Below are 27,316 nucleotides of genomic sequence, written 5' to 3' on the forward strand. Positions count from 1 at the left end.
TTACCTTTGATCTTATTACCCCCAAATCAATAAGTAGGCCTCTTCCATACCTGAAGTGCAAGCCCTCCACAAACTTTAAGCAAAGCATGTAGACTAGAACTAAAGTTAAATGGAAATCCCACTGTAACATGATGGCCCGCAGAATGCCATTGTGTTATGTAATGTATCAAGCAACACTGAAACAACTGACGAAGAAAATGTTGCATGGATTATGACTTCATTTCTGCTCAAGACAATAGATGCTGGTGGGAACTGACACTTATCAACTTAACCTGATCCATATTAAACCGTACTTAGAACACAGTCATTGCTGAATATTTAATTTTATGCAGAGAAACATGCAGTGACACATGTACAAGAAAATGTGTACTATCCAACTCATACGTGTACAAGAAAAATCAAATTCAGTGTATGAACAGGTAATTACAGGTGTTCTGTCCAACTCACATATGTACAAGAAAATCATATGCATTGTATGAATAGGTACTTGCTTACAGGTGTACTATCCAGCTCAAATACGTACAAGAAAATCAAATTTGTTCTATTAATATGTAATTACAGGTGTATTATCCAACTCACATAACTACAAGAAAATCACCAAATTCATTGTATGAACAGGTAATTATAGGTGTACTATCCAACTCGTACAAGAAAATCAGGCAAATTAATGGTATGAACAGGTAATTACAGTTGTACTATCCAACTCACACATGTACAAGAAAATCTTAAGATTCACTGTATGAACAGGTAATTACAGATGTACTATTCAACTTGCGCATAAGAAAAACATTAGGCAAATTAATGGCATGAACAGGTATTTACAGGTGTACTATCCAACTCTCATACATACAAGAAAAACATAACATTCACTGTATGAACAGGCAATTATTACAGGTCTACTATCCAACTCACACATATACCAAAAAGTCAGGCAAATTAATGGTACGATCAGGTAATTACAGGTGTACTATCCAACTCAGCTAATGCATTCATAGCAATGAATCCATAATAATTACCTCAAAAATGTGCACAAAGAAGCACCATCTTGAATCGTCCATCATGGATCATGATGTGTTATAATTCAATGCAAATGTACCAAACGCTATAGCAAAATTATGCATCAATAAGTACATATACATGTGTCGTATGTTCACTATTAAGTCTTCTTTAAATTTCAAACTTCTAGTATTTTCTCCATTTTAATCTGAATAATTAATTCCTTTAAACACACACTTGAAAACACTACATATCACGCCTTTAAATCTATTCATATATGTTGCACATATCTGATGGGACTGACATTTTCGCAACAATAAAATGCCCAACTTGCATCTGGCTTGAAAAATAGTTTCTACAATTTAAACCATAGATGGGCATCAACCCTGTATAAATGTACTTACGATTTACATCCAAACAGGTGTGAAACTTCCTCAAAGATTCTCAGCCAACAAATTACAATACAATGCAGGGTTCTAAATTAGCAGTAGTGCACTAGCCCATATGTTGCCAGTCCGCTAAAGGACTACAGAAGATTCAGCAGGACTAGTAAATTTCTTGTGCTAATAGTCCTTCTGGCTACTAAAAAAAATTAGTTAAATTGTAGGCTTGCAACGTGTCCACTATAACCAGTTTTGGAGTAACCATTTAGAGACAGATTTACAAAAAATGGTTATTATTCTGTAAATTAGAGATAAAAGAATTAAAGTACTGCACAGCAAAAACTAGGAGTAGCATGCTTTAACATTGCAGCAAACCCTTCCACTCCAACAATTTAAATGTTCTGTTCCACTAATGTATCCCATGACATTACATGCAATTTAAATAGTCTGTTTCACTAATGTGTCAGATGACATTACATGTAATTTAACTATTCTGTTCCACTAATGTGTCACATGTCATTACATGCAATTTAAATGTTCTGTTCCACTAATGTGTCGTATGACATTACATTAATTGAACTACTGTTCCACTAATGTTTCCCATGACATTACATGCAATTTAGATGTTCTGTTCCACTAATGTGTCAGATGACATTACATGTAATTTAACTACTCTGTTCCACTAATGTGTCTCATGACATTACATGCAATTTAAATGTTCTGTTCCACTAATGTGTCCCATGGCATTACATAAATTTAAATGTTCTGTGTGTCCCATGACATTACATGCAATTTAAATGTTCTGTGTGTCCCATGACATTACATGTAATTTAACTATTCTGTTCCACTAATGTGTTCCATGACATTACATGCAATTTAAATGTTCTGTTCCACTAATGTGTCCCAGGACATTACATGTAATTTAAATCGTGATTACCAATGTAAAGATGAAGAATAATAAATATTTTATCCACAACTTTGCCTAGCATTACAATTCTGTAGATCTGAATAATCAAAGATAATGACTACATTTTATGAAAATAAAAAGGACTGAGTATGATTTTAAGCATAACAATATATCCACAATATGATTTCACATCACACATCAAAGACAGCAACTGATAGTTGCATCAAACCATTCAGTGATTAATTTGGCATTTGCAATCACTTAATTAGATTAGTTCATCAATAAAAGTGATAAAATTATTCAACCATGACACTGTTAGGTAGACAGGTGTATATATATGTTGGTTGACTGAGCCGGATTGCTTGTCCTAGAATGAACAACAATAGTATACAATGCACTGAAGACAAACATTTATCAGGCTTTTTTAAGAGTTAGTATTGTTAAAAGTGACAAGCTTACAAAGTCCCATGGCATTTGATTCATAGATCTGCAATGAACATTTCTATTTGTAAACAAATAAAACTTATCTGCCATATTCTTCAGTCACAATGACCTTGAACTTTAACCTTTTGATCCCAAAATCAATAGGCTTCTTTATTATCCAACACACAAGATCACTTACAAACTGAATTTTTTGTGCAAATAACATTTTTCTTCTTTAAGTCAAGTAACCTTTACTTAGATCTTTTGATGAGATAATCTATACACCTTTCTTAACCTCAGTGCAAGTCATCCACAATCTTTGATCTAGGTCTGTAATGTAGAACAGATGTTTTATGCAGAAACCATTTTTCTCCTGTCAGTCAGTTACCATTCTATTGTATCTTTCGATCTTGAAACAAATGGGCTTCTTCATCACCCAAAGTGCAAGCCATCAATAAAGTCTGGTATTTGTACAACGCAAAAGTTATTTTGCAGAAACAAATTTGGTAACAGATGGACAGACAATATCACAACATAATATGCTTCACCTTATGATGGGTATATAAAAACATTCTTGTTTAGAAAAAAAAGATTTTGATATGTGCTTTCAGATTAGTATATAATGATGTTTCAGTAACTAAATTAACTTTTAAAAAAATGTATAACTATCAAAATATTTTAGTCAACAAAGCTGTTGCAAAACTTATTTAAAGGAAACAAAAATGCCATCCATTATTCATTATATGACAAATGTTGCTGCTGTAATCAAAAAGCCTTCTGAAAAATGTTGCATTTAGGTCAAGAGCCTGGTATGTGTTGTCTTGATTGGAATTTATGAGGTAATTATGTTATAATATCAGACAGCTAAATATCATTTTGGAAGATCACACGTTGTAAAATGATTTTCATGCATGGATCAACTGTGTTACATAATACAGAACTCCCTTACTATAAGTCCCCTCATTATAACACCTTTAATGTTATTATTTCATTATAAGGCAGTCTCACTATAAAGTGGATAGCATTATAATGAGGGTTTACTCTTTCTCTCTATAAATATATATACTAAACCCTCATTATATATATATATATATATATATATATATATATATATATATACCTCTCCCTTGATAACTTGCACACAACGGGGTCCGCAAACATAGACTGCACTATAAGCAAGGCACGACTTACAGAGGGACATCCAAAAATTGAAGAAAAAAAATCGCTTTGACATCGTGTTAAAACCATGGGGGGGGGGGCTTAATTAAGGAACTGGGCTGTTTACTAACTGAATCCTCATTTTAGAATCATGACGGTAATAATTTTTAATAACACGCTTTTTCGAATGAAGCTGTTCACTATTCTGTTTTAATAACATTTATTTTCAAAATGTCCATCATATGAAAGATCGTTCAAACTGGTTTCAACAACCATCACATGTACGTGAAAAAATCTGTATTACGTCACTGCTTTTTGTTTTCTTGTTCCCGTAGTGGTGTTTAATATTATCCTGCCAAATAGGGAGTCCCATAGAGCAGGGAACTAGACTAACTGTTGATCCACCACCAAACAAGATTCCTTTTTTCTCTCAAAAACATGCGACATTTATTTTGTGAGACAATCGTCTACCTTGCATCTAAATATCCAGTTTACCATTAGTGTTATCTCCAAATTCATGGACATGGAATCCATGCTTTCCAGCAGCCAGGCCAGTTATTTCACCCGTTATTTTCACTGCACCACTTCCCTGAAAATTGAACAAAAATGTCAAGTATAATGTATGGTAGCAATCTGAGACAGATGCTAAAATTAAAGCAAAGTATCAAGCATAATGCATGGTAGATATATTAGCTGGACAGAACCGATAAACAAATACCAGTGACCCCTGCTGGCTTGATATGTTGGTCATTGGACATAGGTATCCAAGGTACTTATATGATCGTTTTGTTTTCGCAACTGCTTAAGCATTTTACAGCCACAAAACACAAGAAAAAGAGGTGCAAAAGTTTATCCTGACTTAACAGCTATAACTGAATGACTGTACTAGAGTATTTTTTATCTGTAGTTCATCAGTTTCGTAAATTGGTCCCCGTAAGATTATTAAACTTAATAGCGATCTCAAATCTCAATGAAAATATATATGTAGGAAATCAAGACAGAGATATTTGTGTGGGCCATGTTGTTGAAAATGGTAAGGCCCACTGACATATAAAGACAGATATCTGTGTGGGCCATGTCATTGATCAGGCCCATTGATAGATCAAGACAGACATCTGTGTGGGACATATTGAAAATGATAAGGCCCACTGACAGATCAAGACATATCTGTGTGGGACATGTCATTGATCAGGCCCATTGACAGATCAAGACAGATATCTGTGTGGGCTATGTTGAAAATGATAATGCTTACTGACAGATCAAGACAGATATCTGTGTGGGCCATGTTATTGAAAATGGTAAGGCCCATTAACAGTTTCTATACAAAGAAACCAAACTGATGCTGAAAAGCAAAAGCTATTTTAGTCTGGGGGGGTGAAATGGTAATTTTTTAATATTGTCTAAAACCTACATGGACGATGCTTATCCAGTTTCCATTCAATGCATCAATGAACAGAGTAGCTTAAATTTTTTATTGATTTTGAGTCAGAGTTTCTGCAGGAAAATGCCCACCAGCTGCCAATTTGGCATCATTCATCAAAACTGTGCATTTGACATCACAGTTTGTACAAGAAATATCCGTTATGAAAACATGATTGATCTCCCATGCAAATGGTATGTCATGAGTGAAAGAGTAAATTCAAAACTTGCGTGTTATTTCATATATATCAGTTTAGGACTGACATTTTTATTAAAAAATTTTCCAGTCTAAACTTTAAACTTTGTTTTGTATTATTACTGAAGTACCATACAATGAAGACATTAATTTAAAGCAGTCCCTTACACCATGCGCTTTTTAATTTTATTGTGTTAATGTGTCAATTCGTATCAGACAATTAGAACACAATTTGTGTATCCCTGGCACTAATAACAAGAAAAAAGATCTGCAACAACTTTTATTATCATCATCCAAGACATTGGTAAGGACCTAGTTAAATTATACTTTATCACATCAATTGACCAAAAGTGACCAATAACTGAGTGTTATGTAATACTGAAGTAGTAGGTATATTTGTTGTCAATTAATTTTTAACAAGAGTACTATAAACAGCACATCTGAAGCCAAACCACTGCTTAATAGTCCTCCATGCGGGCAAATTCAAACGTTCAGATAATGAACGCAGGTCTTGATCTATGCATGGCCAAATCATGTTTCATGTTCTTTCTCTTCAATCTCCTTTGTAACAGGATCATACAGTCAGAGTTAAGTAGGGCAAAACAATTTTACTACATAAGATCTCTAACTTTTATAAGGCAATGAGGGATTACCTCAACCCATAACCCCCTGTCACAACCCAGAAAATGAATGGTTGGTCCATTTGAAACTGTTACAATTCTTACTTGAGGAGGTAAATTGTATGTTTCACTATTATTCATTTGTGGGGTTTTAATACCATTTTTTCCACACAACAATCTATACACAGCAGCCAGTATATCTCAAAGAGGAAGAACTGAGAAAGATCCTGGCAAGAACCACTGACCAAATGGAAGAATCAGGCCAGCTTTTCTCTCATACCCATGTTGGTTGAGCCAAGACTCAAACTTGCACAGATATAAGTGAGGTATGTGAGTAATCTGTACAGGAATGTGCCTTAGACCTTTTGGCCACCTGGTTGTTCTTGTTGTTGCTTTGTCAGTCAGTAAACTGTTTGACGAAGAACTCAAGAAAAACCTAGTCAGAACCACTGACCCACAGGAAGCTACTGGCAGCTTTATAACATACTCACACTGGTCAAAACAGAGACTTGAACCCATGCTGACAGCGGTGAGATGTCAGCAATTGTTAAAGAGCTTCAGATCATTTGTCACCTACAGCCCTGTATGTTCCAATATAAGAAAAGATTCTGTACATGACAGACTCACCCATAGACAAACTTGCCCCAGTTTAATCTGTGATTTTGTGAAACTTTAATTTCAATAATGGAAGGGAAATGGCCATCTCAGTACATTAACCCATCAGACAAGCACATGAATTACTTCAGGACCTGCAGATTGTTATGTGCATTTCATTTATATTGTGTACCTGATTTCTGTCATGATTACGGGTTGTGCCAACCTGATTTTTGTCATGATTCTAAGCATTAAAGATGTTTACTAAAATTTAAGTTGAAGAATTGACCTTATTTATGAGTTAGTGAATTTTTATTCCATTAGAAATGATTAATTTTCCAAAACATTCTGTTATGACCCATGTCAGGTGACAGTCTGTATATAAAGAGGTTTAGTAAGCAATTATTCATCCCTTTTTCATATCAGTCTTTGGGAATCTATGATCAGAGTGTATAATTGTTCAAAAAGAAATATTTATTTAAATTATTAACTAGAATTACAAAATGCTCACTGACTTTCTGGATTAAAACACTACTTTGGGATTATTAAGGATTTGTTCAAAGACATTCTGGATTATATAATTGTGATACATTAAGACATTCAAGACTATTGAATCCATTTTGAACATTCTATACTTTTGGACTTGTGATAGTACAGTTAAGATGATATGGGATTTGATTCAAAATACTGCAAGTTCCTCTTAAATTTTCAAGTAACTTAGAGAAATAAACTGTTTGTTGAATTTTACTTTATTTTTTTTTAAAATTCCTTTCTGTTACTTGTTTTAAGACCTAGTGTCATGACAATATACACAATTACTTTTCAGTTTTTACAAAATGTTACTAATAAATCTATACATCTAAACAAAGTCCTACAGATTTTATTCTGAGACTTGATGCTGTCTCATACATATGGTGATCTAACACAAATGACACTGCCACTAGTAAACATGCATTATACTGTTTACATCAATGTTTGCTGTTGACAACAGACTTTCATGGCAAAAAACTGCCTGTTGTTGTTCTTTCACTGATGTACTGTTACAATCATCCCAGCTGGTATTTGTTGGCCCATCACTTGCAGGATCTCTGTTATTAGCACATGCTTAATAACTGGCAGAGATCTGATGCCCGCTGATGTCATTGTCCTCAAATACTGATTTCTACTCAACCACACCACCCTATGAAAAAGGCTTCTAAAGCCTCTTCAATTTACTGCAGAAAGTATTCAGTCATTCTCTTTCTTGTCTGACAAATTCTTATTTAAAATAAAGAAAAATATCAATTGAAAAACAAAAACATGTATTCAGTCGGTTTTAAAATGTCCTACAGACATATGATAATTAGCAACTTGTTTTAAGAAATGGACAGCATTCATCTTCAAATTACAGACTACTATGTCATTTAAAACAAATCTTTTTGCAAAATATGAATATTTAATGTCCAGAATGTCACTATGAACAAATGCAAAGGTGCTTAAATTAAATAGTTACATGGGTCATTCTAGATAGTGTCGCTGTGCCAATAGTTTTTAAGAATGTTCCCTCCATGTCCTCCATTTGGCATGTGAAAAAAAGACTTAAGTAAAAATAAATGATTGTAACAGTTTACTTTATACCGAATTAAGCAAATCTCAAGGAGACTGTACAAAACAGTGCTGAGTCTAACGCAGGAGATTATATAAAACCGCTGTAGTCTCACTTAAAGAGATTGTACAAAAAAGTGACGCATTATAACTCAACGATGTTGTATAAAACACTGATGAAGTATAATTCAAATAGGCTGTAAAAACAGTGATGTAGTCTCATTTACGGAGACTAGAAAACTGCAGTAGTCTCACTCAAGGAATCTTCGCCAGCCAAAACTCTGATATGCAAACTGTATCTATTCACTGGCAGATCAAGCAGATATTTCCGAGCTTCGGGTCTGTGAATTTCAAGCCACTGCATCCAATCAAGTTAAGTTGTTCAAATTTGAACACTGTTCCTATATGATCACGACAACTGTAATAGCCTCATAAATAAGCAATTTTCCACTGCTAAAATGTGGGAGGGATGAGGGTATATGTATTCCTTGAATGGCTGCTGACAAAACTGAAGCTATAATCATGTGTTTTAGAACTACACAGAGTTAAAGACTCTATACGTTTTCATGCAATTAAGTGGGACCATGTTTTTTGAAAAGTGCAAAAAAAAAGCATTTTGTCAATTGCACCCCACCCACTCCTTTCATGTTCAGGTATCACAGAAACAGTTCAAACTTCAATTTTATCATTCTTGGATGCGTCTCTATTAAAAGTAGCTTCGTTTAGCTATGTACAAGCAAAACATCACTTCATTTTCCATGTTTGACACCAATACCTATATTGCTGTAAAGTTTGACTACTGTAAAGTATGAACTTAACATGCAAGTAACAGCCAGCCAAATTTATTCCGGAAGCGAGTTTTACCTCTTGTAAAAACTTGACAGTTCCTTTAACTTCACTGTCACCCCTCAGTACGCAAACAGCCTTAATGGACATGGTGAACTATGCAGGTCTCAATTGCTTTTTCGGTGATTTAAAAGAGTAGAATGATTATAGCTTTCATGCACGCTGCCGTAGTAACGTGTGCAAAAAATACCGGTGTCACGATCAATTCATTAGAATGGTTTTCTGTTCAGTATTCTCCATCCGTTGCATATCAAAGGTAACATCCTAAGCAGGGAACCAGACTACCAATTGGTTTCCTACGTAGGGTCAGGCAGCTAATTAGTTTCCTCTATATATTTTACCTACATGCATTTCTCCAAACTGAACTCAGACCAACATTCCAGTGCCACTGGGATTCCCAGGATGACATTGCCGTTATAGTACATTAACACAAACCCAACCAGAAACATTTTATCCTGGTCTCTCAAGGTTTGATTTTGAACATAAATTTTAATTTTAAATGTGTGGTTGTAAGGTGTTATAGTAAAAGTCATACAGGTCATGTATGCGCATTAACTCCTGTTAAATTAAATATATATTGTTTTAAAATTTACTACAAATCATTTTTAAGCAAAGTGTATTCAATCCTGATTATCGAATGTTCTGCACAATAACTTTTACCAAGTAACTTCCAGAATAATTGTACAATGGTGAACATGTAGTAAACTGGGTCAAAGAAAAGAACAGGTCGAGCCTAATCGTCACACTACAGGGTAGAATATGAAGCTTTCATTATGACATCACAACGCGCGACATTCAATCCGGATTGTACATTATAACACCTAGTCCTAGAATTTATTACGCCTCCCCTGATATTTGTACTTTTGGTTTCAATCCAGAAACACAAGTGTCGGGGATACGTCTTACTTTGAAGGACTAGATCACACATGTAGATATGTTGCTTTCGTCCTAAAATGTCGACATACTTTAACATTGACTTTGCTATATGAAAATATCGGGGCGTGTAAATAATGACCTTCAAAAGGAATAGGTATGTATGAGGATCCAAATAAAGTGATTAATTGCCCTTTAAATTTTAAAATAATTACACCCAATACTGAAATAATCGATGCTGAACGCGTGCATTACCTGTATGACTTTTACTATAGATAAATATGCAGACTAGAACAATACATGTACTAAAATGGTCACCAAACAGTTCATGATAGCACTCAGTTCCAACAGTATTACGCTCTAAAAGCACTGTTTTTATATGCGTCCGCCCCCTATGTGTCAGTGTGTGCCCCCCCCCCCCCGAAAGTTACTATTTATATGCAAATCTTTCGTCCTTTTGAATTTGAAATCCTGTGCTTGAATGGCTTGAAATTGTGACTGATGTTATAGGTATAAAAGCGATGGGAGTAGGAGCCGTATCTTCTGCTTCTTCTATCCTTATTCCTGTTTCCGTGTATATCCTGCTGATCTTGGGTTCGCTTTTTATGATCGTCATGATAAACTCTCACAGAAGGTTTATCTGTTTCGTCTGAAGCTTTCTGGTGAACGAGTTAAAGACGTACCGCTGCGATTTGTCATTAGAGTTCAAGTCATTGCGGAACTTGGCCTCACCGTTGCGATTTGTCTTTTTCTGACAATAGCAATATGACCCACAATAGCCTCAAACGAGCCATTTGAGCCTCAAGGGGAATTTAACAACGTAGAGCCTGTTTCGCCACAAAGGTAATGTAATATGTGATATGCACTTGGGGGACTAGGGAAAATTAACATGGGAAGTCACTTTGGTGTATGGGATCAAAAGGGGTTGATGAGGTCAACGGGAATGGGTAAGTGTTTTAAGGTTGAGTAGAAAACATCAACATACAGAAACACACAGGAGTAGTATATGGGGACAATTAGGGGTCTATGGGACCTATGTGTTAGAAGAGATTGTTTCCACGATAAGGTCAATGAGAATTTGACATGAAAATGTCACCTGGGGGTCATTGGGAATGCACATTGGTGACGTCATGGGGTTTATAGGGTCAAAACTATTTATAGGGTGAAATATATTTATACGGACAAAGGGTTGATAGGAACAAACAGACACATACAGAAACAAACAAATACACATCCAAACAAAGTAGATGGAAACATGCAGAAAAAAGGACAGAGATGTTCCAAAGAAAGACTCACAAACAGAATAGAGACTCCAAAAAGAAAAGTCTACTGTATGGGTAGAAAACATTTATTCAAATATATAAATGGGCTCTATGGCCTGTGCTTTGGTCTAAGCACTATCCATTTAACACATACAAATTTGGACATGGAACAAACCTATTCACAAGTTATCTATTTGTTGTTTCGAGAAAAATACTTACAAAAATTAAAGTTCATGCTTTTAAAAAAAATATAAATTATTAGCATTTCATAAATTTGTGACATTTTTCATACTACAATTAATGTCTGTTTTTAAGAAAAAGCTAAAGTGAGAAATAAACGATCAAATAGGACAAAGTTCGTGCTTTTTTATATCTGTCACACACGTTGATTAAATCTGTTCAGATACCACTTGTGTCCCAGCGTAGATGTTTCCCATCATGTACTCCCTTTCATTTGTAGATCTATTGGCATATTCATCGTGCTAGGTACACTGATCGATAAGCAGATTAATAGCAGTCATCGTCTTCTTCCCACGGAGGTACAACGTATGCCATATGACTGGTCACTTTTGCATCGGTGATGTCAAATTTTTCTCTCATCGTCTGCACATCTTCAGTAACCCTCAAACTGTCGTGATACATAGATAGGCTCAAACGACCTCGATCTTTGGCTTGACACTGACGTTTGAGTTCCTCTAACAGTGAATCAAATAAGTCTGTAATGAAACCTGCTGCTTGCTCGGGAGGAACGTCCGACGCGAAGTCTTTAAATTTCACCGTGTAGGTGTAAGTTGTCATCCTAAATTTTCTCGAAGTCGCTGTCTGAGTCATTTGGATATTAAAATACTCCTTTAGGTCCACTGAATCATTTTCCTTCTTGGACGACTTTGTTGTGACGGTATGGTGGTGAAAGAGGTCAATGATGGTTGTTCCTTCTCTTTTTTCATCTGCCTAGAGTGATTCATCTTTCTCGGCGTTTGTCCTCGCAATGAAGTGTCATTCTTGGAAGTCATCCCTTTTTATACTGGATGATATCACCGTGTCCATAAAGTAAAGTTTTGTAGTCTGGAAGTCGCACTGGTTGCACATAGTTTTCCATGGTGTTAGTAAATAAACAACTAAGATTTGGTACTGCATTGGTGATGTGCTCGACTTTTCTCTCGCTTGCTATTTGCTGTATGAAAAGATTCATCTTTCTCGCTTTGTGTTTGTATTCACAATGAAGTATCGGTATTTGAAGTTTTCCCCTTTATATGCTGGCCAATATCGGCGTGTCCGTACGGTAAAGTGAAGTGGATGGGAAGCCGTACTCGCTTCTGGTACACGATTTGATACAGTTTTTCCAAGGACCGACGGACGATTTCTTGTGTGGATAAACGTACAATATTGTGCGGTTCGTAGGTGGTCACTCTTAAGTTTCCATCCTCTCCAGATTGCAATGCTTCTTTCAGCACGCCAAAGTTCACCACTTGACTCGTGCGATGATTTAGAGTCAACCCTTTCACTTTACACTCGGTGTGCACTTCACCTTGTTTGCTTCGGTATTCATAGCCGTAAGTTTAAGGACCGCAGTAGTGAAGTGGGGCACCCTACGGACAATGGGAATTAGCATTACAGGGACCCCTGGGTCAATCTACGGACAATGGAAATTTAACATGGCGAAAAATCGTGGGTCAATCTACGGACAAGGGGAATTTAACATGGGAATAAATCGTGGGTCACTCTACGGACAAGGGGAATTTAACATGGGATTTTTTTTTTAAATTTTTAAAAAAAATTTTTTTTAAAAAAAGGGGTAGGCAATGGAAAGGCTATCTCTTTTCGAGAAATATGGCTGGCCCTGAAAAGGGCCTTTGGGTTTTATGTTAATTTATTCATTAACATAAATGGCACCGCATTGGTCTTCTTCTTGTCCTTAGGCTGCGTCTTACTGTTGGTCCGTACATCAGCACTCTTTTCAGGCATCCTTGTCTTTCGACGTAGATCCTACGTATCCACAGGCTGGTGTTTGTCCTGTGGACAACGGTCCACTTCGATCGGACATACATGAGCAAGTCTGTCCGAAACATCATGGAAGACACAAGGGTGGATGACTCAACTGTAGTCCACATCTTGAAGCGACGAGAACAGGTGAATCAATGCATTGAACGGCGCTTATTTATAGGCGGAGGAAGGATTGAAACGGATTGAGTTCATTTACCAATCCGAACACGCGTTACAGAATTCAGTCAGCTCGCATCCAATCCGAAGAGAGCAGTCTGTGACGTCACGTAGTCAATATAGATTCGCTAGCGCTTGTGTGCAGTCAATCTATGCGACAGTGATTCAACATGACGGAAACTCAGAAAACGATTCAGTGGGGTGCACCAGCAGGGGAGACTGCCCAAGGGAACCCGGACTTACTTTCAGAAGAGGTGAATTGGGATTTTGTGGATTTTCTCTCCTCGCAAGAATTTGTTCCGGAACCTTCGTTACTTTCTTTATTACCGCAAGTGGAGAATTTTAGACAGAGACAGAAAGAAGAATTGGAGAAATTTATACAACGACAAAAGGAAGCGGAACAGACTTTTCTCCTACAGCAACAGCAACAAGAAGAAGAGGTAAGAAAAAAACAACAGCAACAACAGCAAGAAGAAGTAGCAGCAAAGAAACAAGAGGGTGAAAATCAAACGGTCACGGTACTGTTGGACATTTTAGCGGAGTTAAGAAGTCTTAAACAAATGTATCAGACTTCTTTATCACGACCGAAGAGAATACGACCTTCCCGAGCCAAACATGTCAACCCTGTGACTAAGCCTACCGTACCACCCTTAGTGATTTCAACCCAATCATCATCATCAACATTACGCAGTCCAGAAGTAGGCCTTGGCCGTGGCAAAGGCTTAAGGCAGTTAAAATTGATTGCTTAAACTCACCCCTACACCATGAAGAAAAAAGGCCCTTTTCAGGGCCACCCACATTTCTCGAAAAGAAATACAATTTCAATTTGCCAATAACTCAAAAAAAAAAACTCACCCATGTTACCCTTTTAATACGTGTCTGTGTATGAGTACGTGAGTGTAGCTTCTTATTTTAAAATCACAACTCAAAGACACTTACCTTATATCATTCATTTATTCTTTTCTCCATTTTTTACAATCCAATTCACAATTTATAACACAACACTTTAATGAAAAGTTCATTAATTTCTTCTTTTCTCCTTTTTAGTCTCTCTGTTTTTTGAATTTCTTCACCGTCACACTCTTTTCCTCTTCTTCCTCCTCGCTTTCTTCCCTTCTTCTTTTTTTCTCCTGTTTCTTTTTCTTCACCTGTCTTCTTTCTTCCTCAGAAGAATCCCTCTCTTCCTCTGAAGAATCCCTCTCTTCTTCTGAAGAATTCCTCTTTTCTTCTGACTCCTCTTGTTTCTTTTTGGGGCAATCTGGAGACCAATGTCCTTTTTCTTTACAATAATAACAGGTATCTTGACTTTTGTCTTTTTTATCCCCTGTTTTTTTTCTTTTTTGACGGTCTGGACACTCTGAAGACCAATGCCCTTTCTTCTGACAGATATAGCAAGTATCTTGACTTTTATCTCTAAAGGAAGGAGAGTAGTCCGTAGGCTGGTCTGAAGAGAATTTTCTAATGACCCCTCGCAAAGCTCTGACGAAACGTTCCATCTGGTCAGTCTCTTCCATCGTTGTGCTCGGCTCGAGAGTGAAATGAATAGTGAAAGGACAAGACACACACCCTTTTATATACGCTGGTCTGCTATGACTATAAAGTAGTTTATGGTGTTTGAACTTGAGTCATTTGACTTTTTGCTTTCAAGATGAAACGATCCCATTCATTCGAGAAGAAAGAAGAAAGTAAGAGGCAGAAACGTGATCTATCGCCTCGTACCAGGGCTGAGATCTTGGCACAAATTCATGCCAGTGATTTTGAAGAGGACATGAGTGAACCAGAATCCGAACCCTCTAAACCAAGTTCATCACCCTTAGTTAACCCTGAAAAGTACTATTCCATTCGAGAGACGGAAAAGCGCTCCTCTAGAAAATTTAGAACCACGGCTTACAAATACACGGTGAAGTTTAAAGATTTCAAGGCTGAAGTGCCGTTAGAGAAAGCAGAAGGGTTCATCACTGAGGTGTGGGATTCTTTGCTCACTGCACTCAAGCGACAATGTCAACCCAAAGAAGACGATCGCTTGAGACTTTCCATACAACACGACGGTTTGAAATCCCCTGTTTGGATCGAGTTTAGCACCCCTGCAGAATTAACTGCTTCCAAAGTCATGGACAAGATTCAACACGTACAACAATCTAATGATCAGTTTGACATCACCGATGGTAAAGCCACACTGGACATGACCCACGTCTCTCCTCCTCAAGGGACTGGACGCAAAAAGATGTTATTGGTGGACGACCTTCGCAACACCAAAACGAGTCTCGTCCGAATTAACAACCCTCATGACCAGATGTGTTTAGCCCGTGCCATCGTGGTGGGACGAACCTATGCCAACAAGAACGACACGGTAGAATGGAAAAGAACCTGGAACACTATTCAACGTTCCGACCGAGCCAAACAACGAAACGAAGCAGAACTCCTGTTACAACAAGCCGGACTGCCCAAAGACACACCCTGTGGCATTCCCGAGATGCAAAAATTGCAAGATGTCCTAGCTCCACGATACACCTTGAAAGTGCACCCTCAAGAAGTGCGCGGACCTCTGTTGTTTCGAGGCCAAGACTTTAAGGACGGAAAATACATTCACCTTTATCATCACGATGACCATTTCGATACCATTACCAGTATCACTGGATTCCTGGGATATGTTTATTATTGTGAGAAATGTGACTATGGTTATAATAATCGAGAGCAACACAAACATTGTGGATGGAAATGCTCAGGAGGTTTGGCCTCTCCACCCTGTCTGAGCGAAGAACCAGTGCCTTGTTCCACTTGTCTGCGCACGTTTGTCAGCCCTACCTGTTACCAACAACATCTGAAAACGCAAGGTTCACAGAAGAAATGCGCTTGTCAACTGCTGAGATTGTGCCCTACGTGTGGACAAGGCATACTTACCAATAATGCCAAGGCACACGTATGTCGAGGAAAGAAAAAATGTCACATTTGTCACCACATCGTGGACTTGGAACACCAATGCTACGTGCAAAAATACCAACCCCCACCAGAGAAAGAGGACGGTCACAAGAAGAAAGGCAATTTCATCTTTTTCGATTTCGAATGCATGCAAGAGACCGGCATTCACATTCCTAATTTTTGCGTGGCTCATCGAGCGTGCGAGAAGTGCATTCAAGAACCTATCTTCAGTCATTGCCCTCACTGCAGCAAGATTCCTGGAGGACGTGAAAAAATCTTTCGGGGACCGAACACGTTAGCCGATTTTGCACAATGGGTCTTAGACCCCATCGACAAGACGTGGAGCCAAGAGGACATCGAACGTTACGGAGATTGTCATCGTCATGCCACGGTGATGGCTCACAATTTCTCCGGATACGATGGACAGTTTCTTTTGAGGTACTATACGGAACAAGGCACCGAGCGTCCTAAAGTGACTTTGAACGGAGCCAAAATCATTTTCATGCAAGTGGGACAAGTACAGTTTAAAGATTCGATGAGCTATTTGGCCATGCCTTTGAGTCGAATGCCTAAAACGTTTGGAATGACAGAAATGGCTAAAGGGTACTTTCCACACTTTTTCAATACGGAAGCCAATCAACACGCCGTTCTACCCCATTTACCTGAGGCTCACTATTACGACCCCGACAACATGCGTACCGAACAACGAGAAGCTTTCTACGCTTGGTACCAGGCTCACGCCTCGGACCCTTTCGACTTTCAGGAAGAAATGTTAAAGTATTGTCGTTCCGACGTGGACATTTTACGGCGTTGCTGTGGAAAATTTCGAGAACTGTTCATGGAACACGGAGGGGTCGATCCTTTGAAAGAAGCTTGCACCATTGCCAAAGCGTGTTCCTTAGTGTATCGACAACGATTCATGCCTGAAAACACCGTGGCTGTCATCAGTCCTCAAACGACCCACTTTGTCAAACGTCAATACTCGGTCAAAGCCCTACGTTGGTTACATTACTTGTGCGACAAGGAAGACAAGTGGATTCAGCATGCCCGCAACGGAGGGGGCGAAAAGACCATCGGAACGTATTCGGTCGATGGCTGGGACTTAGAAAACCCCAAGATCGTGTACGAGTTTAACGGTTGCTTATTTCACGGATGTCCCGTCTGTTACCCTGACCGTGGCACTAAAAATCAGTTTTTGCAACGAACCATGGAAGACTTGTACCAGGACACTTGTCAGCGACGCCTAAAGTTAGAACAGGAAGGATACCAAGTGGTGGAAATGTGGGAACACGAGTACGATCACCGTATGAAAACCGATCCCGAGTTTAAACGTCTCGTGGAAAGTTGCCAGTTCATGGACCCGCTGAACCCGAGGGATAGTTTGTACGGAGGAAGGACCAATGCCACCTGTTTGCTGTACCAAGCCGACGAAGAGAAAGGAGAAGAAATCAAATACTTGGACGTGTGTTCGCTGTATCCCTACGTGTGCAAATATTGTCGCTTTCCTGTAGGGCACCCGCAATTGCTGACGGAACACATCGACCTGGTCAACATTCGACAATACGAAGGCTTGATCAAGTGCAAAGTTTTGCCTCCCACGAACCTCTACCATCCCGTCTTACCTCACCATTGTCAAGGCAAATTGATGTTTCCCTTGTGCCGTACTTGTGCCGAAACGTGCAACCAAGACCAGCCTTGTCAGCACAGCCAGGAAGAACGGACCTTGACGGGAACCTGGGTCAGCGTGGAATTGTTCAAAGCTCTGGACATGGGATACCAACTGTTAGAAGTGTACGAAATTTGCCACTTTCCCAAGACACAACAGTACCGCAAGGGTGACCCCACGCAGAAAGGCATTTTCGCAGACTACGTGGATGCCTTTTTGAAACTGAAGCAAGAAGCTAGCGGCTATCCTTCCTGGTGTCACACTCCCGAAGACCAAATACAATTCAAAGAGAAATATTACGAACAAGAAGGTATCACTTTAGACCACATCGAGAAAAACGAAGGCAGGCGATCGTTTGCCAAAGTGATGTTAAATTGCTTGTGGGGTAAAATGGCACAACGACCGTGTTTACCCAAGACGGAATATTTGACAGAACCTTCCCGCTACTTCCAGATGATTCACGACAAAACCAAATACATGAAACACGTGGACGTCGTTCGAGAGAATTTAATCTTGGTCAATTACGAAGAAGATCTGGACTTTGTACAAGACGACCCTTTTGGAAATGTCATCATTGCGGCTTACGTGACAGCCCATGCTCGCTTAAAATTGTACGAAGCTTTAGAACTGTTAGAAGAACGCGTCCTGTACTTTGACACGGACAGTTGCATTTACATCCATCACCCGATTCAACATCACCCTAGCATCGAAGGAGACCGTTTAGGAGCCTGGACAGACGAGCATCCCGACGACAAGATTCTAAGTTTTGTCAGTGGCGGTCCCAAAAATTACGGCTACCAATACCGTGACAAACAAGGAGAAGTGCACACGACGTGCAAAGTGAAAGGACTGACTCTGAATTATCGTACCAGTCGAGTGGTCAACTTTGGGGTATTGAAAGAAGCCTTGCAATCGGGAGAGGATGGAAACTTTAAAGTGACCACCTTTCAACCGAACAAGATTGTACGTTTACCCACTCACCACATCGTCAGTCGACCCTTGGAAAAAGTCTATCAAATCGTGTACCAGAAGCGAGTGAGACTTCCCAATCATTTCACCTTACCGTACGGTCACACCGGTATTGGTCTGTATATAAAAAAGGAACCCTAGGCAAGACCGATAGTTCATTGTGACTACCAAGACCGAGCGAACAAGATGAATACTTTGAAAAAGACATCGTTCCAGTTTGGGTATTGTAAAAAAGTTGTATCTTCCTCTAGTGTGACTAATACTGGATGGATAAGACCCATGCATTGCGACGGAAAATGTCCGGAAGGAAACTGCGATTGTCCATGTGGTTACCATTGTAATTGCGTAACGGAGTTTGCAGACGAGTGCGATTGTGAGCCTTGCGATGGGACCGATGCTGTACCTTGTGACCTAAGCGATGCCGTAAAGCATCATGGGAACTTTAGTACCCCTACCCCTATCATGGAAAGTGATGCTGTGCGTGTCAGACCTGTGGGATGCGAAAGTGATGCTGCTCGTCCTCTTGGACATTTTACTGGGTTTCGTTTTAAAGGGGAATGTCCACCTTCACGTCTACCCCCTTACGGATGTCATCCAGCCCTGAGCAAACTCCTACCTATGTCACTCAACCCTCATCGAAACGAACCTGTGAAAAACGAATATTCGTTTCCTGTGCGTTTGTCGGAATACTGCGACTTTGAAAATCGTCTTCAATCGTTCAAAGGAAAATGGCCAAAGTATCTGGGAGGACCGACCCCCGAAGAATTAGCCAGAGCCGGATTTTTCTACTTGGGCGAAGGAGATAAAGTCAAGTGCTTCAGTTGCGGTGTGTCACTTCACCACTGGGAACCGCAAGATTCGGCCTACGTAGAACATGCTCGATGGTCACCAAATTGTCATTACTTACCTTTAGTGGGACCGAGACATTGAAGTAACTTTTTTTACCATAATCATCTGTTCATGGATACTTTACAAGAGAACATTCGTGCTTTGCCTGTGGAGTTGAGAGAACGCATTTATCGAGAGCTGGTCAAAATACAAGTGAAACGTAAAGAACAATTGCATCCGTTACGTCACCGGTGTTTGAACCACTGGTACCTGAAGGCTATACAAGGATTGATTCAATTGAAAGTGTTCCATCGGACAGACATTGATCAACGATCCTCTAGTTTTAAAAAGGATTGGTTTGGTATGGACGATTGTAGTTACATCATTGTAAACGTACTGCATCGAATTCCAGAGGAAGAGTTAACGAATTACCAACATCTTAAACACAATGTCAACTTGGTGAAAGAGGAAACTTCTGAACGAATTGTCATGTGTAGATTAGTGACTCAACGATTTAAATTTGACACTGAAGTGAAACCATGTTTGTGCAAAGAGTACATTTCTTGTGTCAGACCAAAGAGGATTTAGTATGACCTATTCATGGATACTTTACAAGAGAACATTCGTGCTTTGCCTGTGGAGTTGAGAGAACGCATTTACCGAGAGCTGGTGAAAATACAAGTGAAACGTAAAGAACAATTGCATCCGTTACGTCACCAGATCTTTAACCACTGGTACCTGAATGGTATAAGAGAACTGATTCGTCAGAAATTGTTTCAGTGGTTAGACCTTGTTCAACACTTTGAGTTAGTGAATGATCGAAATGTTCATTATTTTGGTTACTTCGAGATTCACCTACAGCAATACATTGAGGAAGACAAGTTAAAGGATTATCAACATATTTTACGTGGAATCTACTTAGAGGAAGAGGAAACTTCTAAACGAACTCTGAAGTTTCGGTTACAGTATGCAAGATTTAGATTCCCTACTGGAGAACGAAGATCTCTGGCTAGAAAGTACGTGTATTGTTTCCGAAACAAAGAGACTATAAAAACAGGCTGCCATGCCAGGACTTATGTCACATGTCATCCAACAGATTCCGTGGAAGGAACTCAATGACCATATTCAAACCGTGGATCATTACCATCAATTATTACAAGAACTTTATCCATTCAATTTTGGACGACAAGTGGTGTGTGTCTTAGTGACTTGTTTTCTGGGATTTCGTTTACCAGCCGATTCTTTGTGGACTCTTTACGATCAGTACTTACCACCTCCATGGCCTTAAATGGTCACGAAAAACTCCTTTTGTTCAAAGCCTTGCGTTTTCATCTGGATACTTCTCGACCTCAACAGGAAAAAAAGATTCGTCAACTTTTAGCGACCCAAGACGTGTATGACGATGTGTGTGTAGCTTGTGACTTACACCCTCATTGGACAGATGTTCGTGATTGGAAAAAGGGGGGTTTTGAGGCTTGGACCCAAGAAGTGGCCCAGTATGCACAAGAGTTGTTCAAGGAAAAAAGTTACTTTTCAACCCGTGTTAGTGACGGTGCCAGAAGAACCCGTCACCGAGAACAACCACTCGCTTCAGGACAGGACTGTCATGGACATGCCTGAAAGGTCATTCCGGGAGGACACTTGTGTGACAATACCTCATGTAGAGACTGTAAGAACATTACACACTGTCCCTAGGACATCTTGGTTAACCAAAACATGTTGTACAGACACTTGTTTATATTCCACTTTGATCGCTTTGCTGTGTTTTATATTCCTGTACATCACTATTTGGGTTGTATGTATTTTTGTCTTTCGTGTTCATATTTGAAACATTCAATAAACGTGTTCTGAAAAAGTATATAAACTCTTGTCTTGTTTGTTTTTTCGTGTCACAAGTGACATTTCTCACACCATGGCTACCTCTGCTGTCTCTGCTCCCTCTTCCTCTACTGTCAAAGTCATCGACGAACACTTAGATCGTGCCAGTTGGGAGGCTTTGTATCTTCGCCATCCCTTTAACATGCTCATTGCTGGACCTAGCGGTTCAGGCAAAACCGAATTCGTCAAACGTTTGATCGAACATAAACATCATTTGATCGATCGGCCCCCTCAACGGATCGTGTGGTGTTACAAAGAGTGGCAATCGGCGTACAACCTCTTGCGAGAAAGTCAAGGCGATTCCATCGTGTTTGTGGAAGGCATTCCTAAAGAAGACGATGGCATCGTCTCTGACTCCCGTCTAACCCATTTGGTCATTTTCGACGACATGTTAGGAGAAGACGAAGAAGAAATTAAACTGTGGTTCACGCGCAAAGGGCATCACCGTAATGCCAGTGTCGTTTACATCACCCAAAATTTGTTTCAACAAAGTAAAGCCCATCGCACCATCAGTCTCAATGCGCATTACGTGGTCTTGTTTAAAAGCCCTCGAGATAAATCGCAAGTGCAAGTCTTAGCCAAACAGTTAGGAACGCCTTGGCTGACTCAGGCGTACGACGATGCCACTCAAACTCCACACGCCTATTTACTCGTCGATTTGAAACCTACGACCCCCGAGGATTTGCGATTTCGTACCCACTTGTTTCACCACTGGTGCCAAGACGGAGGGCCTGTCCTGTACACGTCTCCGTCCTCGACTTCATTTCACTCCCCATGAAAAAAATCTATAAAAACCTCAGACCCTTTTTCGTCTGTCTCACACAGTGTGAACATGACGTCCCTTCAGTCGCATCTTCCCGTCAAATTGATTCGTGCCTTGTATGGCATCAGTCGAGAAAAAGATCCACAAACACGAGCCCGTGTCTTAGAAGCTAGTCTCAAAGAAGTCTTACGATGGTTCACGGTGACGGCACGTCAATTACTCCAAGGAATCATTCAGATTCCTCATCAAACCCAACGCTTTTTCGATCGAAACAAAGTCGCTTTGGTCCAACTGGCCGATCCCCGCATCGACACTCAAACCAAAAAACAAATCATTTTGAAACCTGGAGGGAGCGGTACTCTAGGAGGGGTCATCATTCGCTCACTCTTAAGATGGGATCCTAATGCCCCCAAAGTTATTCCCAAGACAAAAGTCCAACGAAGCCCCAAGAAGAAAAAGAAAAAGACCAGGTCCCCAAGAAGAATAACTTCTCCAGTGGCAGGACCCTCCTCTTACCAGACACCACCACCATCACCCCGGAAAAAGAAAAGAAGCCCCCAGAAAAAGAAACAGAGAAAAGGTCCCCAGAAAAAGAAAAGTCCACAGAAGAAGAAGAAAACTAGTCGCAAGAGAGGCACTTCGGCCAGGACGCAACCTTACACTCGCAAGCCACGACCTGCCACAGCGTCTCCGGCAGCCTCACGTTTGTCCACTTCTCCGTTGATGTCACCAGGAACTGAAGAGTACTTGGAGACGTTGATCACACCAAGAACTTCTCCGTTGATGACCCCCAAAAGAACTTCCCCAGTGGCAGGACCTTCCAATTTAGCGGCAGTGGCTGCTGCTCACAAAGTACCTTCTCCCAAAATCAAAGTCCATGAAAGATCGGGCATGTTACAAAGTTTACTGGATTTGTCCAAGCAAGAACTGGCTCGATTTAGTCCGTTACGTACCCCTGCACGACGTGTCATGCCTGTCCTCAAACTGATAAAACGTAAAGACAATCAGTGGCGACGAGTTCCAGTATAAAAAGACCTGTGACCAAGTCGGGGGTATCAGTGAACTTGTAAAAAAGATGTCACCTCCAAGAAGCCACAAAAGAAAGAGACAAAGGCAGACGCGTCATCCGACAAAGCGCTTAGCCAAGCATCGACGTTACCCTAAAAAAAGACACAGTCGTTCCAAGAAAAAGAGGCGTCAACAAAGGGGAGGATTCCTTGGTGATTTTGGGAAAAACATTGTCACCTTTATGACAAAGCGATAGTCCCAGAAAAAAAGATAAAAGGGTGTGCGTTAAGTCATCGACGTTAGTGTCTGTTCGGTGAATGTCCCGGAACCCACAAGCAAAAATGTCACCCTCCAGAAAACCCCAAGGAAAAAAAAGGAAAGGACTGCCACCACGTTTAGCCAAACATGGGGACCTGTTATCTGTCCTGTCCAAAGCTTCTCCACCCCTACGAAAAAAACTCATTCAAACGGCCTCCAAAGAGGTCATCGATACCGTGTGCGAATGTTGTTTGAACGTTTTGAAAGGCACGATCCCTTTGTCCAAACACCAGAAACAATGCTTAGGCAAACATCGTCACGTTCTTCGGAAAATGGTTCAAAAGAAAATTCCCATTCGTCAAAAAAAGAAGATGTTGGTCCAACGTGGAGGCATTTTACCTCTCTTGTTAGGCCCCATACTAAAAGGAGTCTTGGGAACCATGTTGGGAGGACTGATGGGAGCAAGATAAAAAGGCCTTCGGAAGTCCCAAGATCTCAGAATTCATCCCTGACAACCCCATGGAAGGACGAAAACTAGCTTTAGTGCCTTACAAACGATGGATGGAATACCATCGGTGGCAAGAACAACGCACCCCGCATTTACCTCCCAATCCCAATTTGAGCGAGATGTCCCAGTTACAACACGAATTGCAATCCTTGATGGATCGCCAAGATTTGTCCGAAACAGAAAAATCGCAAAAGTATGGTCAACTCTTGCAACGACTGCAACTCTTTCACCAGAAAGCTTTAGACGAAACAGCTTTACCCACTCTAAAAGATTTTAAGACCTTGATGAAAAGTCCAGCACCAGTACCAGTACCAGTACCACCAGTACCCGTGACCAAGACAGAAATAGGAGAAGAAGAGGAAGGGTTTCAAACTCCACCAGAAAAAGTACGCAAGTTAACAACACCACCTACCTCCAGAATTGGATGGATTAAAAAGATGATGGCCACCCCTTCTTCCTCACAAGAGAAAAAGAAAGTGAAGACAGAAGTGAAGACAGAAGTGAAACAAGAACCGATATCCCCCGCTCAGACATCCTTCTCCTCTTCGACACCTATTGCCGGTCGCACACGCAAAGCCTTGCAATCCAAGAAAATACCCCAAGAGAAAATACCCCAAGAGAAAAAGAGTAGCCTCTTCCAAGAGTGGGTGCCTTATTAACACATCAACCAACACAAAAAATGGAAAAAGTCTTAGCCAGCATTTACTACGATCCCTCCCATCCTGCAGGTTACGCAGGAGTTCAAAAATTGTATCGTGCTGCCAAAACGCGGCTGAAAAGTCTCCGTTTACCTCAAGTGCAACGATGGTTACAAGAACAAGCTACCTACACTTTACACAAACCCATTCGACGCAAGTTTGCCAGAAGTCGCACCCGAGTGGAAGGCATCGATCATCAATGGCAAGCCGATTTAGCCGATGTCTCTCATTTGGCCAGCTACAATCGTGGTTACAAATATTTGTTTTGTGTCATCGACGTCTTTTCCAAATTTGCCTGGGTCGTGCCCTTGACTTCCAAATCGAGCAGCGAGTTAGTGCGAGCCCTGCAACGGGTGTTGAAACAAAGCGGTCGTCGCCCTCTTCGATGGCAAACGGACAAAGGCACCGAATTTCTGAACCAAGCTTTCCAAAAAGAATTAAAGAAACGTGACATTCATTTTTTTACCACCGAGAATCCCGAAACCAAAGCCAGCATCGTGGAACGTTTTCAACGCACTTTGAAAGAACGCATGTGGAAATATTTTACGCATCACCACACTCTGAAGTACATCGACATCTTACCGCACCTGGTGCAAGCGTACAACCAATCTTACCATCGAAGCATCGGACGTGCCCCGCAAGACGTGACTCCCGACAACGAAGTGCTGGTGTTCGAGCGCCTGTTTGGTACGTCCCCGACGAGGGCTGTCCCCAAGAAAAGTGGAGAGTTGGCCGTAGGAGATTGGGTGCGCATTGGCAAAACCAAACGCACTTTCGACAAAGGTTACTTACCTAACTGGACGACCGAATTGTTTCGCGTCACTGGACGAGTGCATGGCCGTCATCCTACCGTCTATAAATTGGAAGACATGAACGGAGAAGTACTCAAAGGAACGTTTTATTTGCCCGAGTTACAACGTGTCACCAAAAAAGAAGACGACGTGTACGACATCGAAAGCATTCTCGAACGCAGAACCCGTAAAGTGGGCAAACGACGTGTCAAAGAAGTCAAAGTACGTTGGAAAGGATATCCACCCAGTTTTGATTCTTGGATCGACGCTTCGCAAGTCATCGACTATAAAAAGAAGAAGTGACCATCATGCCCTTTCACACAGCAGACGCAGCTACGTCGACCACTCCTTCTTCCCCTAGTTCTTCTGTGCAAGATTTACAAAAACAACCCTTGTGGGTGTGGTGTGGAGAACGTGTGCCTAAAACGCAAATCGTCTTTTTCTGCCAAATCTTCGTGGTGTATTGTGTCATCGGGGCAGCCATTGCCAATTTGAGTTTGCAACAAGGAGACAAACAATTGTGGACCATTTTATTGAGCAGCTGCATCGGTTACCTGCTTCCTAATCCTTCCCTGAAATTCTCCTCGAACGGGAACCCCGGGAACCTCGTGTCCAGTGCCAGTGTCAGTCACCACTCCAATAACGACCAGAACCCCATTTTGGGCGGAGACACGCCTCTGACGTCCAGTAATATCCCCTCGGACAGCCACAGAACTCTGGAATTATGAGTCACCAAAACCAATTTTACTTAACCTTACCCAGTGACAGTTCCATGGAGGTGTTTCCCCACAACACGTTGTGCTGTTACACGGCCAAATTACCTCAGGCCATCCCCTTAGATCACGAAGCCCATTGGGAAGTGGCTTTAGTGGAAATCATTCACCCAACCCAAGTCCTCAATGTCCTTCCCAATCAAAATTTTTTTCATGTGGAAGTTCATGACGAGCCATTGCAACAGGAGTTGAATAAGAAAGTCATATATGACAATAAAACCTATAATGAGAAAACTCAAAAGTGGACCTACCACTTTTTCATTCCTCCAGGTTATTATTTCAGTGGTCAACATTTGGTCAACATCATAGCTGCCAAGTTTAATGGCGTGTTTGGGAAAGCTTTGGAGCATGTCAACAAAAGTGTCACCATGGAGTACCACAAAGTAGCTCGTCGCTTCTCGATGAGATTTGAGCGGAGTAAAATCATGTCCATTTTATTTTGTCCTGAATTGTTTGACATGTTGGGCGGAGACATGAATCTGAGAATGAGCATACTCAAGAACAACGAATTACCCATTGTTTACGACAACGAGTCTTTTAGCAAGTTATTTCGTACCCCAGTAGAACTGAACCAAGGACTGAATTTGATGTTCGTGTACTCCGATGTGGTGGAGTATAACGTGGTGGGACACACCACCGTACCGTTACTGCGTGTCATTCCTTTCAAAGTGGATTCTGCCGCGAACGCTGACGAGGAAGGTGGAAACACTTACCACGTCCACCGCGAATTTGTCCATCCTCACTATTTGCCCGTCAGCAAGTCGTATTTGGACACGGTCAACATTACTATAAAAGGAGATCTGGGACAAAATATTCCATTTACCAAAGGAAAAGTC

The 27,316-nt window shown here is 40.5% G+C and overlaps 2 protein-coding genes across 2 annotated transcripts in view; one reads left to right on the forward strand and one right to left on the reverse strand.

Annotated features, from left to right (window-relative positions):
• The window catches only part of LOC149785913 (superoxide dismutase [Cu-Zn]-like), a 28,756-nt gene extending 19,427 nt beyond the window's left edge, over window positions 1-9,329 (reverse strand). The window contains exons 1-2 of the mRNA XM_089976143.1: window positions 9,145-9,329; window positions 4,363-4,456 (exon numbers count right to left, since the gene is read on the reverse strand). Of these exons, the coding sequence (XP_089832269.1) occupies window positions 4,363-4,456; window positions 9,145-9,216 (166 nt within the window). The 5' untranslated portion in view covers window positions 9,217-9,329. The remainder of the gene's footprint in view (window positions 1-4,362; window positions 4,457-9,144) is intronic.
• Window positions 9,330-9,442: 113 nt separating this feature from the next.
• Window positions 9,443-27,316, forward strand: part of LOC149785914 (N-acetylated-alpha-linked acidic dipeptidase 2-like) — a 175,834-nt gene continuing 157,960 nt past the window's right edge. The window contains exon 1 of the mRNA XM_089976145.1: window positions 9,443-9,594. The gene's annotated coding sequence lies outside the window, so the exon portion shown is untranslated. The remainder of the gene's footprint in view (window positions 9,595-27,316) is intronic.

The sequence above is a fragment of the Sinohyriopsis cumingii genome, chromosome 12 (genome assembly GCF_028554795.1).
Source record: "Sinohyriopsis cumingii isolate HCF-2022 chromosome 12, ASM2855479v2, whole genome shotgun sequence".
NCBI lineage: Eukaryota > Metazoa > Mollusca > Bivalvia > Unionida > Unionidae > Sinohyriopsis > Sinohyriopsis cumingii.